Below are 13,521 nucleotides of genomic sequence, written 5' to 3' on the forward strand. Positions count from 1 at the left end.
ACAGATTGAAATTATCTTTTTCTGGAAAAGTGTATTCAGTATTCCTTACAGCCTATCAAAAACTAACCAACTATTTCTAGATATTACATTATTAATTCAATTAATCATTAACATGTTGAATTTCTAGGAGTTTCCAAGACTTATTTTCCTCAAAATAAACAATGAACTTGGGCTCTAAGCAATGATATATTAAATAATATATATGAAAGTATGAAATTAGTGTCATCCTATTAAATCAAATTCAAATCACATGTCTTGAATTCTGATTATATGTTGCGGTGATGTCTCGTAATAGAGGAGCACCTTAAGACTGTAAAAAGATGAGACACAAATGCACAGTGTAGCATATCTGTAGCATACAGTTCTAGGAAAATTGATGGGGTATTGCAACACAAGCCCAGCATTACTCATTTGCAGATGTATTTTAAACAGTCATTTCCTATAATCTCTCTGTATTTCCTCCCCTGCTTTTGCTGACTTTCCCTATAATGACTAGATTAAAAGGAATGTACTTTGTCAACAGCAAAGAAAATGGGCCTAATTCATTCTCTACAAATGCAAAAGCTTCTTACAATTTTGCAAAAGCCTTTTTCTATAGGTTTTTTTGGAAACAGTATAAAATGGCTCCATAACAAGAATCTGAAATTATTATGGCTGCTCAAAACAGAACGATTAGGTCTAATCACAATTATGAAACTTCATATGGAAAATAATCATAGCTTAACTATTGTACAACCCTCCATATCTGATGTGATCTATTCTAGTTAAATTAGTATTATTCAGAGTTTGGGTTCCCTTGTATAAGCTTTCTCAGAATGGAATCTACCCCATCTTGGTGATACTCTCTTGAAAAGTAGAAAGGTGATTCAAATTATACTCTGTTGCATGAAGGGAGAATGAAGGATATTGCAGAAACTACGAAGAATTTTCATTTTGATAAACAAATGGTATCCACAACCAGTTACTACATTGTTCTAAAATATAACGTTATATAATGAAGAATGTATATACAATAAGAAACATACAATAATAAGGAAAAAAATATTACAAATTAAATTACATTAAATATAATTAAAACAAAACATTTTGATAGTGGTTATCTTGTCACCAGAACTTCCCTTAGTGCAATGAATATTTAAAACATCTAATAATTGAATAATTTTTTAAGTTCCCTCAGTACATGATAAGTGTGCAAGCACTTGTATTCATATACATATATAGATTTTATACATATGTCCACATATTTTGATAAATAAGTAACAGATTGATAGACAAATAAACACTGATAGACAATTTATGCGGCCAGCCACACAATTTATTTAGCAAGGTTTTATCAAACTAGTTGATGATGAGCTGGTAACTCCACAAGAACAGGTCCAATCAAAGAAGAAAGATGATATCGTATACTCGGACAGTTGCCCATAGAATGCCAACCAAGTGTTGAACTACATATTGTTGTCTGGAAACTGGTAATATACATCTGTTCCTTCACAGGAACATACTAACAAAAGTTGTTGAATCTGATCAAGGAGAACAGGGCTCATATTGAATTTCACTTATTAGGCGATTTTATTTTAATAAGTTTTAATTCCTGAATAATATGTTGTTCCATGACAGAATTAAAAAAAAAAAGGGGGGGGAGGGGAGGGGGGAAGAATGTGGGAGACTGTTTCAGTCCTTATTAAGACACTTCAAAACTGATTTATGACTCCATGTTTCATATGACCTGTGATACTAGTTCTCACCTTATTATAGTACTTCTATAGTACTTCTCATCATGAATTTAGTGTCTTTGTGCTAGACTCTGTGCTAACATAGACTATTTCTGCCTAACGAAGAGAGATCACAAATGGATATGGACAGACAGAAACTAGAAACCAACAAAAAAAATAGGGATTATGCATCTAGAAGATAAATGATAATATCAGAACCAATAAAACTGTTACAGAATATTTTTGTAGACTTAGTGATAGAGAAAGGAGCTGCAATGGTGGCATTATAAGGACTTAGCAATTAAAGCAGAAGTGATCTTAAGTTCATAACTTAAGCAAACTTAAAGCAGTTTATAGTTCCCTAGAGTAATAAAAAGATTACAAATTACCTTGGCTGCCTTTTTTTTATTATAATTAATATTGTTTTATAACCATACTTTGGCCAGTTGAAATCCAGGGCATTCTCTTTTGATCTCAGGGTAAAAGGCTCCAAATTATTTACAATGACAGATATCACAGGAAACAAAAAATAACTTAGGAAATCACTGAGATCTTTCAGTTAGGACATTAAATATGGAGGAAAACAGGCATGTCATAAGACAGTATCTTATAAAACAGTAAATGAAGTTAGGACTGAAAACAATCAAATTGACAGAAATTCTATTTTATATAATAAGATGTTAAAATTATTATTTCCCCTTTAATGTACCCATGAACCCACTGATTTATATATATATTTTTTTAAATATAAGAGCCACTGCGTTCAGGAAAGTACTTCAAATGCAGGCTATAGAGATGTCCTAAAGTGTTAACATGAGAGGTTCTATAGGTACATTTGTTACAAGGAAGCATTACAAGGTACACACAGACCACGCACAGATGTACATTGATATAGATGTGTAGGTCTAGAGGCATAAACACGGACTTAAATAGACCAGCAACAAAATTTTAAGAAGTAGGAGATGCTGCTTGTACATTTTATTATTAAACAGTTATGACCAACTTCAAGTGAATAATTCACTGAGGAAGTGTATTCCTTCATATGATTCATTAAACAACTAGGAAAATTATTCTGATTCCTCAAATGGACTTCAGAAGCATAACACCAGTAATTTTCTGTAGGGGCTTGGGAAGTAACTTGTGTTGTTACTTCTCCATCCTAAGGTTATTCTGAGGCCAATTTTAGATGTCATTCAGTCTCCTGGAAGGAACATGAGCAGTAAGATACATGCTGAGGCCTGGGCTGGGCAGAGGGAAAAAGAGAGGCAACACAACTTTAGTGGGTGGCATTAGAGGTAGCATGGACAATACAATTATGACATATTGAAAATGGTCACCTCTGTGTGGGCAAGGTAGCTTAGTGAGAGGGATAGTGTCAGGAGTCATACACGACACAGCATTAGGACAGAGATGTCATGTGCATGTTAAAAGAAAGAGATCTGAAATGTTAACTTTTTTTTTTTTTTCCCTATACAATTATCAGTTGCAATTACATATCAAAAGAAACAAATCTACCCCCAGTTGTGATGGATGAACATCTGCACATTCCAGACGTTCTTTTCCGTGGGATTTCTTTGCAATAGCATAGAACAACCAATCAGTCCTTTAATGACAGCATTATAACCCATTATGTTCAAGAGTCAATTACTCTAAGGCCTTACAGTTTTATCACATACAATATGTCTAAATTGGATGCAATACTGTGGATCAATCAAATTCCAAATTTATCTGAATCTGACTGTATAAGACTGCAAATGATTTATACTGGGGAGTGGGGAGGATGAAGAAGAGTCAAAATTATAAAACACCAAATAGTTGATGAGCCCCTAAAGAATTAACTAATTTTTTCATTGATACATGGCCTGTACACAAACAAGTTAATTGCAGTTTAAAGAAAGTGTCTAGCATTTTCTCCAGTTGTAACAAAGCCCAGAAATCAGCAAATACTGATTGGTTAATCGGAAACACACAGCACAGATCAGCATGTGGAACTAGTCCATATGTGAAACTGGGATCATCACAGTAAGGACACTAAGGGTCACAGGACATACATCTGTAGGAAATCAGTCTTCGTTAGTTTGGCTGCTCATGGAACAGTTTTTGTTAGTATTTTGTTCACCTATGGATGTGCAATCACTAATACAATGGAGTTGTAAGTTGTTTTTTCAGAAACTGAATACAAATAAATATGTAGTCTGCCTAAGGAATGAAGAAGTCACTAGAAATGCATCTCAAATGTATTATTTACAAATGTTATATTTTTCAGCCTCTTGACATTTGCCTGTTTGCAAAGGCTTTGTCTGATGAATCTCAGTGGACAATAAACACATTTATTTCTGTAATACTGGAAAAAGAAAAGGTAACTCGAGAGAGGCTATGTTCCAGCTGATGGCCAAAATAGTTGCAATTTTGTTATTGGAAAATAAGATCTTCACTTGCTGTAAATGAGCACTACTCCATCAAAATCAATAAAGTGGATTGACTGCAACAGCAGAAGTGTCAGAAACACACATCCAAATTTCTTTGTAATATCTTGAAGGAAAATAATGTTCTTTTTATTTATTTATTTATTTATTTATTTTTTATAATAACCCTTCACTAAGACAATCTCTTCACTAAGAGTTCTACACCTCTCACATGGGTAAATCTGGCATTTAATTAACCTATGTCTAAGTGGGGATTAATTCAAATAGAAGTCAAAAGATGGGCCAAAATAAGAGCATTTAATTTTTCAATTGTGTGTTTTACATAGGTAGGCAGGTGCTATAAGAAGCACCAGACTATTGGAAAGGCTATATGAATATTTGAAGAGCATGAAAGAAGCTGATAATGACTGTCAGCTGAGTTTATGAGTATGTGATCAGATGTGAAAAGCCATCTGTTTGGGGGAAGTTTGTAATATGACATCAAATATATGTCAGTGTCAGTTAAAGCTGATTTCTAAAAATTCAGAAACCACAGACAGTGCATTTGATGTAGCAATAGGCTAGTTTGGATTCTTATAGCCTGAAGCTGACAAAATGTTTTAAGAAATAATAAAATGGAATAGAATTCTGTAATAGTTTTGTTTAACAGCATTAAATAAGTACATGCTGTCATTCTCTTGCCTTATTAAAATGACAGGTTGGCCATTGCCTTCAGTTTTTAGTGTGTCACCATTTCATAAAACAAACCTCTTCAATAAAAGATTCCTTTTAATTTCATTTCTTCATGCAAACTCCACCTTCTTCTTCTACCACGTTCCTAATGAAACATACACATTAGATTGAAGTAACATAATAGATGGGACTTCAGTTTGACTAATTTTAAAACTTAACAATTAATTTACAATGCAGAAATATGTGACATATGCACTGTATCATTAAGGTATGTTTCTAACAAATGCCTAGGTTTTCTCTCGAGAACATTTTTCTTCTTGCTATATAACAAATACAACCCATTTCAGATGGTGAGTTGCTCCTTCCTTTTTCTGTTTATAGATTGGCCACAGATAAATAAAGATTTAGGTCAAATATTTGCCAGGGCTCCAGATGTCACTAAGTTACCTGTAGCAGCATTTCTGTTCACAAAATCAATCACCAGATCAACTGCTAATTTGGGAATTTTTACCACAGGACAGAGGAACACCGGGATTTTATTGCTCTTTTAGCAACACACACCAGGGTCTGCTTTCTAGGTTCATGTGGCAGGACTTTTTCCTGCCTTATTCTTTTGAAAGAAAAAAATAATAATAATAATAATAATAAAATCCTCATGTTGCAGGGATGTAGGCCTGCTGGTACCTGAGATCACGTCTGTGTTCTTTCCATTGCAAAATATGACTTTGGGTCTCTCATCATTTGTCTTAAATGTCTCACAGCTGGTAGAGAAGTATGTAACGCTACTGTGGATCTGATGACCTGTGGACATTACTAATTTTATTGCACTCTTATCTGTGACAGAAATGGATTGATGTTGATGTCCCAGATGTTTCCTTCAGCTCCTATCTTCATAAATAAGAAAAACACAGTGAAATGCTTCCCTGATAGATAATTACTTTTAGTACCTGACCATCACTAGTTCTGACACTTTCTGTACTGGAAGTTGTAAGTAGACTATAATGTTTAATAGCTCCTGATCTCCATCTTTCATCCATTTCGAATTGGATTGCCAATTCTAAGTCAGGAGGGTTTGAACTACTCCCTCAGGTTATTCTCTCTGCCTATTTTATTAAAAATTTGTTTTCTGTTACTATAGTAAAAAGAAATTGAAAACTAATAGATTGGATTCTTCTATCCACAATAAACCTCTGGATGGGTACTTAATGAGAATATAGATATCTGAGATAATCAAAAAAAGCAGAACCTCTAACTAGCATAGGTTTGTGAGACAGGAAATCCTACATTTCTTACTCAGACACAATTTCCATAAAAACAAAAGGAAAGTTTTTGTTATCCTATAATCTAGTCAACTCACATTCTCTATCAGATATTACAAGAGGTACATTCTTTCTCACTCAATATGATCAGCTCTCTCTCCCCCACTTTCAATATCAAAGCTCCCCTGCAGCTTCAGGAGCTTCATTAGGAATCCTACTCTGTGTTTATTAGGAATTAGCTTTCTGTAACCAAATCAGTAATACACTTTGCCAGTAATATTATTAGGAAAGTAGGGCAACACTGATTTAAGATCTGCTTATGACACCAAAACAGCATATATTCTAAATTCCTGTTTAAATGGGATGAGATGGGCAGTAACAATATTTTTTTTAAGTCACTTAAAAATCAAGTCACAAAGTACCATGCTTAAAAGAAAGGAATAAATAAATAAATAAATAAATAAAAAGCAATACCCCTCTGCAGATCCTACAACCAAATACTCATTATATAGCTTTTCTAAATAGCTTTCTGATTAATCTTAAAATTTTTGATGGGAAATTCATGACAAATGATATCTATACATTTTATTTCCAAATGGCTTGATGACTACCCAGAAGGCCTAAACGCACAGATTGGTGTCCATATAGAAAACAGAGTGATGGCATCACTGCTGTACAGTGTGTGCATCTGAAGGAATGAATGTCCCTGGCTGTCTGGGAGCCACTGTGAAGATTCTTTGCCTGCTTTAGCTTCATGTGAAGATGAACTGCTGTGGAGTTAATCACAATAATTACGTTCTTTTTCCCTCTCTAAGAAGCATTATTTGCTCTGCATCTCAGACTGGGGACTGTGAAGAACTAAGTTTAGCCTGTGCATCTGCTGTTTGCTGAGTGCTGACTTAATCCATCCTGCTGTCCTGTATTCCCAAATAATTATTTTGTGGAGTGTGGGTGAAGAGGAAAACCTGGATATATTTTTTTTTCTTCAGAGATGTTGCCTGAGACATTTCTGCAAGTGCTGCTTTTTATCTCCTGCTTTGTTAAACAAATGAGAGAAATACCTACTTTTACAATGGCGCAACACTGGAACTGTACAATCTGATTTAAAACCTGCATTAAGCAAATCCTGTCAAGTTTCTCATTAGAAAATATTTTTTATTTACCAAACGTGATTGCACATGCAAGCTTTACTTAACTAGTTTATTATTTTGATTGCATACCTCCAAAATATGTTTTCAACTAAGGTAATTGTGTTAATTTGCATCTTGAAAGGGCATCTTTGCAAAACTGAGCATTTTATCAGGGTTATTCCTGCTGAATCAAAAGAAATTCAAAAACAGAGATGTAATAATTATCTTCAATATTTAGCATTGACTAGAAAAGAAGAAAAAAAAAAAACACACAAAAACCCAAATCTTTTAAACCTAGGACAAAAAAAAAAAAAAAAAAAAAAAGACGAACCAAGAGAATGTGGTAGAGGTCCCTTCCCTTCCCCCTGGTCTGGAAACAAAAACAAATCAACTGTACTAGTCATCAGCTGATCAAGCAGTGCTGTTCTACACAAAGTTTAACAATATATTGCACAGCTATTGCCTTGATTTTACTAACAGGTGATTTTGCAGCTTCATACCTAAACTAATGGACAAGCATGTGTGTATTTTATTACAGTCTAAGAGGTTTATTTATTTATAATTAATTAATTAATTTTACAACTCAGTAAATAAGGGTTTCTTTTGGAATTTTTGTCAATGGAAACAACTGTAATTTTTTTTTTAAATTAGGACAAACTACATCAAGGTAAACTAATTTTTAATCAGCAAAGTAATACATTAGACTATATCATTTAAACTAAATTACTATAAAATACAATGAACAGTTAAATGCAAATGGCTTTTGAGCCTTGACAACTTTGGGTTTTGATTAGTCACTGCTACCAGCTGAACCACTACCCACAAGCTTGTTCCCCTCAACTCTGTACCTACGAAAAGAGCAAATATCACATAATGCCTATGATCTACTGGGCCTTGTTCAGAGCTATGACTCTATGCAACAGAATGAAAACACTGATGTTGATTTTGGACCTGGGGTCTATACAAAGTTGTAGTAGAGGAGAGCATGGAACAGGAAATCACTATAGTATATCACTTATCACTTCACTTTTTGACCTCTACAAACAAGAGGCTAGCTTACATAACCTAGAAATAATAGTGTATGCAATCATCCAGTAAGACACAGACTAAATAATTAGTGTTGATAAAATCAGAATGAAAACTTAAGATTAGCAACATAAAAAGATCCCAGCAACATAAAAAGTTCCTTTTTGGATATATCCAAAAGTAACTAGTTTAATTAAATGAACAAAATAATCTCATATAAATTAATTACATTATTCCAAACCTGTTGAGATGTGTCACAGGAATGCTGACATAGCCAAGATTTAAAAAATTGTGATGTAACAATCTGCCTTGTTATCAGTGTGTATCTTGTCACAGCTTCTCAGTGAACTGTGACTGAGATGTATTAGCAGGTCAAAAGAGGAAAGCTCTTCAATTTTTTACAGTTCTAGAAAATGGATGACATTCGAAGAAAAACTACGTCTTAGCAGGGGACCACACTGTTTATTAATTTATTTATTTTTTCATCTCCAATTTATATATCCTGAAAGAAGGAAAGAGAAAACTAGCAAATGTGAGCTCTGCTATTAAAAGGCTCTATTTCATGCTAGGTTTCTTCTATATGTTTATTGTATACAATTTACTGCAGAACCCCCCATCAAGCTTACACAATGATTTAAACAAAAAGAAAAAGAAAAGTGCTATGAATCTTGCTTCCTGAAGTGGCAGAGATTGTGCTAGAGATGAGATTTCAATGAATTACACTCATAAGTGCCCATCAATTATAGATAACAGTAAAGTTAGATGCATTATTTTATCTCAGATTAGGACAATGCAATTGGGTATTCAGAGAAGATCACTCCAGCAGCTTTATGCAAGTGTTGGCAGTTGAACGAGGCTGGACCTTACTGTATCTGTCTTAAAGAAGCAGATAATTAAGCATCTCCTAATCAGCTGGCTTTTTTTTTTTCTTTTTTCTTTTTTCTTTTTTTCTCTCCTTTTCAAAAGGTTAACACTTGAATGCTTTAAAATCTGAATGAGTAATAAGAAAAAAAGATGTGGTGACCTGATGAACTTGCTAACCTTTATTACTCGCTAAGATATATCTTAACATTTAAAGTTCTACAATAATTTTGCTAATACTTAATATTTTTCAACTTAGGAAAGCACCTTCTGTGGCAACATGAATATTTAGGATAGCAATGTAATTCATAGAGGAAACACTACAATAATTAGAAAGTTTGTTGCAAAAGGGGGTAAGAAAGACTGTTCAGTTTATATTCTATTTCATCAACTCTTCTCTCACTTTACATCACATTTTTCACTACTGAATGCATTTCTAGCATAAATAAAAAGGATGAAATATCCCTTGATGGCCATGCCTTAGAATGAATTTCAGAGGACATCATTTCAGTCCTAAACTCCCTGGAAAATCTCTTGTATCTTACATATTCATGGACTGTAAAAGAGAAATTATTAATATACATATGGCAAATAATGCAAATACCATTGAAATTTAAATTACCTTCCTTAGTCATTTTTCAATGTTTTCTAGGGTGTTTAAGCACAAAGTATGTTTTGAAAGACAAAGCCTGGCCTCTGAAGGCAACATTAAAACTGGAGATGGAGCAGGAGACAATGGATCAGTAGACATTTTTTCTCTTTTTCAATTTTCTACTTCTCAGAAATGCTTTGGAATTGAATCTGGATCTCTCTAAACCACCTACTTGCAGCTTTTCAGTATTTCCAATATAGGTAAAGCAATACCACACAGAGCTGGGGTAGGGTTTCTTCACTTACTTGCATGTAGAAGTCCTTTTACACTGTGGAGAGCTCACAGTATGGAGAAATGCTTGCAGCCAACAAGACATGTTCATGAGAGGCCATCATGCTTCTCCATATAATGTTTCAATTATGGTAATTGCAAGTGGATTGTATTCAGAATTCATTAAAGCATTTCAGAGCATACTCCTGCTGTTCTTAAGCTGTTTGAATATTTATCAAAGTCAAAAGTTATAAGAAGCAAGCATGGTCCACACCTTGTAAAGTTCTGGATTCTAGAGACCAAGGTTGTATGTACACCTATCCCTAGAACATATATCCGTAGGATATATGTTACTTTTTCATTCAACACAAGCAAAGAAGGACTTTAACCTAATGACTGCTACCTTGAGCAATTATGTAGTTCAGAGGTTTTAAAAAAATGACAATTTTTCTGCCTTATGAACACTCCTTGTCCAAGCAAAAATACCTAGGACTAAATGTTACACAAAAATGCCATTCAAAGTAGCTATTTACTATGATGATTATTGTGAATGGTCTATTTAGAAAGGGAAATTGTGGTCAATTGTTTTTAAATTACTGACCTTCAGGCTTATAGAGACATTATTGATCAATTTCTGGGCAAGAGCACAGGATAATCTTTGTCATATGATTGACTTTAACTGATAAGAAAATTTGGTTGATATCCAAAGATGATTAAAAAAAAAAATACTCAAACAAACAAACAAAAAAACTACAACACAACAATATTAAAAATATATTTTATAAATCCCTTCATGACTGACTATGTAATATTAATCTAGTGCAGTTAAATCAGTCAGTATTGCAACCTCTCTGTAAATGATTGAATATTTGTCCTTTTCGGTATGTATATTTAGCACACTAGAAAAAATACTCCTCCACTTCTTCCATAATGGTAATAAAAAGAAACTGATTATTTTTTACTTGTCCATAAAAAATGTCCCTCCAGCAAGCTGAATTTGATTAAGCTGGTATATCAGATATATATATGGAACTGTGCACACAAAGTAGGGCTTATAAGAACATATGTACAAATTAGATGATTGCAATATTTAATAACTCAGTGAACCCTTGCTAATGTAACACTTTTTTTATCCATTCCGTTATTTGAAATTGAAATCATTTCTAGACAGAACATGTAGTACTTTCAGTCATTAAATGAGGCCACCTTTATCAAGATACTGATCATAAATGCTCTAAAGAAACATCTCAGACCTGGAAAGTTTACAACACAACGGATGGAATACCAAGAAGATATACTTGTAAAAACAATTTTTCTTCATATTAAGATTAATTTCATGTCAATTGTAAACAAAGCAAAACAAACAACACCAACAAAAAAAAAAGCCACAAAATAACAAACAACCCTCTTCCACCTTCATGAAGTCAATAAGACTTCAATCTAGGTGCTTCAACTGTACGAAAAACTAACAAATAAACAACCCCCCTCAATCTTATTGAAAGTGATGGAATTGGAACATTTTAAATGATCTTAACCTACACACTTCTCACCTTGGGCTTAGGCCAGGAAGTTAGTTGTAACCAGTATTTAATACTGAACAAATTCCAAGCGAAGGAAATTGGCTTCAGTGTTTCAAAAGTTAAGGTCAGTGGATATTGCACTGATTCAATGTGACATACACAAGACCCGATTGTTTAGATGTGAACTACTCATTACAAATTCATTGTTATTTTTCTATTGCCTTTCCTTGAGTCACTTTCTTTGAATCACCAAAAACTCCAGTCTGTGTGTGCTCTATCTCAATGGTAACTGCATTTAGTTTTGTTTAAAATACAGAATTAATCACTGTCAATCTCTCTCTCCTCTCTCTCTCTCTTTTTTTTTTTTTTTTTTTTTTTTACTGACAGTGCTTCAAGTTTGCAGTGGAATTAGAAAATGATTGTTAATTTACACATACAAGATAATTTTATGTGACTTAAGAAAGATTAAATGGAACAATCAGGAGTGACAGTGGAAGAAATTAAATCAGGATATGAATGAGCGCTGTTTTATACTGTAGGTGTTCCTGCAAAACCTAATGCTAATACTTAAACTCATCAGTTAATCACTTCCCATATTCTTTTTCAAATATTAACCTTTTAAAAAGTTGAATTAGCTTAAGAATAACTTGATATATTATTAGGATACATTTTAAAAGTCCATGCCGAAAAAGAATGGTTTTCTTTTTAAACAGTTTTTAATTATTATGAGGCTTATATGAAGAGGAAAATATATTTTAACAAGCATCCACACAAGTGGTCTGATTATGTTATTCTAATCTGCAAACCTAATTATCACCTTCTTATGGAGTACAAGGAACAGCTTTAGAAGAAAATTAATGTATCCTATCAGTGGGACAGTTTGTCACTTTATTAAATAATCATCTTCTTTGCAAATAAAATTGTTAGAAGCTTCATTGTATTAAGGAAAAAATAAAAGCCCTCACACCATTACATATTAAAATTAACTTCCCACCGTTTCTTTAATGGTCTATTAAGCCTTCACTGTGGTGGATTATGAAGTACAAATGAGGATATCAACTGTTTCTAAAACTGTAAGAAACAAAAATGTTCTAATTTTTGTTACTATGAGTTAGAATTTAGCAAGCATTTAAACATTTGTTTCCACTAGTTTCCAATGCAGTGAGTGTATAGTTAATACATACAAGCTAGATAATTCACTCTTTTTCTCTTTTTGATTAAAATCATAAGCTGTGTGTTCAAAAGTGATGTCTCTCTATATATTTATTCTGTAAAACAGACAATTCACATTCTATATTTAAACCAAGGAGGAAAACAAACAAACAAACAAAAACATCCACAAAAGACCACAATTTCACTTTCAAATCTTCAGAGGCCCCCTGTACAGTAATTGCAGAACTTTACAGTTTGTGAGTACATGCAGGAATCTACTTTGTAAGCAAGTACGGCATCATACTCGTTTGACCTGAAATGGCGAAATCCTAACGGGCTCACCAGGTACTAAAGATTTCTCACTGGTCATTGCAGTCAAAAACTTTGTTACAAGTTGTTGCCTTTGTCTTTTCCCCTTTCAGGATAAATATTATGGCTTCCATGTAGAGCTAACTTGGATTTTTAACTATCTTTGATTAAGTTATATTATTCACCAAAACCAAACACTACATAAAACAAAGCAATTTTTAATGGAATTTTCATTTAAAAATAGTTGTTAGCTATCAGACAGAATTTCAGTCTATAAAAGCATATTTTGCTTCCCTTTACTATCCTACAGATATCTATCTACGATGAGTCAATGTTCATCACCTGGGATTTAGGAGACACGGTTTATGTGTACCATGTTTGCACTAAAGGCTGGAACTGTATCTTCAACATCTCAGACAAGTGCTCTTACCTTTGCAATTCTAGCCATGGTTTTCAATGTTACTTGCTGGAGTTTTCACCCTGGCAGCAGGAAAAGAATGAAGAAGTCTCTCAGATGGACCTGTACTGTAACCACCAGTTTCAGGATGTCCAGGTACTCTATTTAGTATAAATAAACATTCACTATTACAGA

The 13,521-nt window shown here is 33.4% G+C and overlaps 1 protein-coding gene across 42 annotated transcripts in view; it reads right to left on the bottom strand.

The window, feature by feature from the left end:
• The window catches only part of DGKB (diacylglycerol kinase beta), a 392,397-nt gene that overhangs the window by 116,459 nt on the left and 262,417 nt on the right, over window positions 1–13,521 (bottom strand). For 3 of the 42 annotated variants that reach the window (XR_013946813.1, XR_013946814.1, XM_080580935.1), the window contains exon 24: window positions 13,360–13,487. The exons of 37 other annotated variants lie outside the window; for them this stretch is intronic. Coding sequence is in view for 3 of the 5 variants with exons in the window: in XM_080580935.1 (XP_080437061.1) it covers window positions 13,370–13,487 (118 nt within the window). In the remaining 2 variants the exon portion in view is untranslated. 2 more of the 42 variants (XM_080580934.1, XM_080580932.1) reach the window with 2 other exon arrangements.

This window comes from Anser brachyrhynchus (assembly GCF_964034855.1).
Source record: "Anser brachyrhynchus genome assembly, chromosome: 2".
Classification (NCBI taxonomy): domain Eukaryota; kingdom Metazoa; phylum Chordata; class Aves; order Anseriformes; family Anatidae; genus Anser; species Anser brachyrhynchus.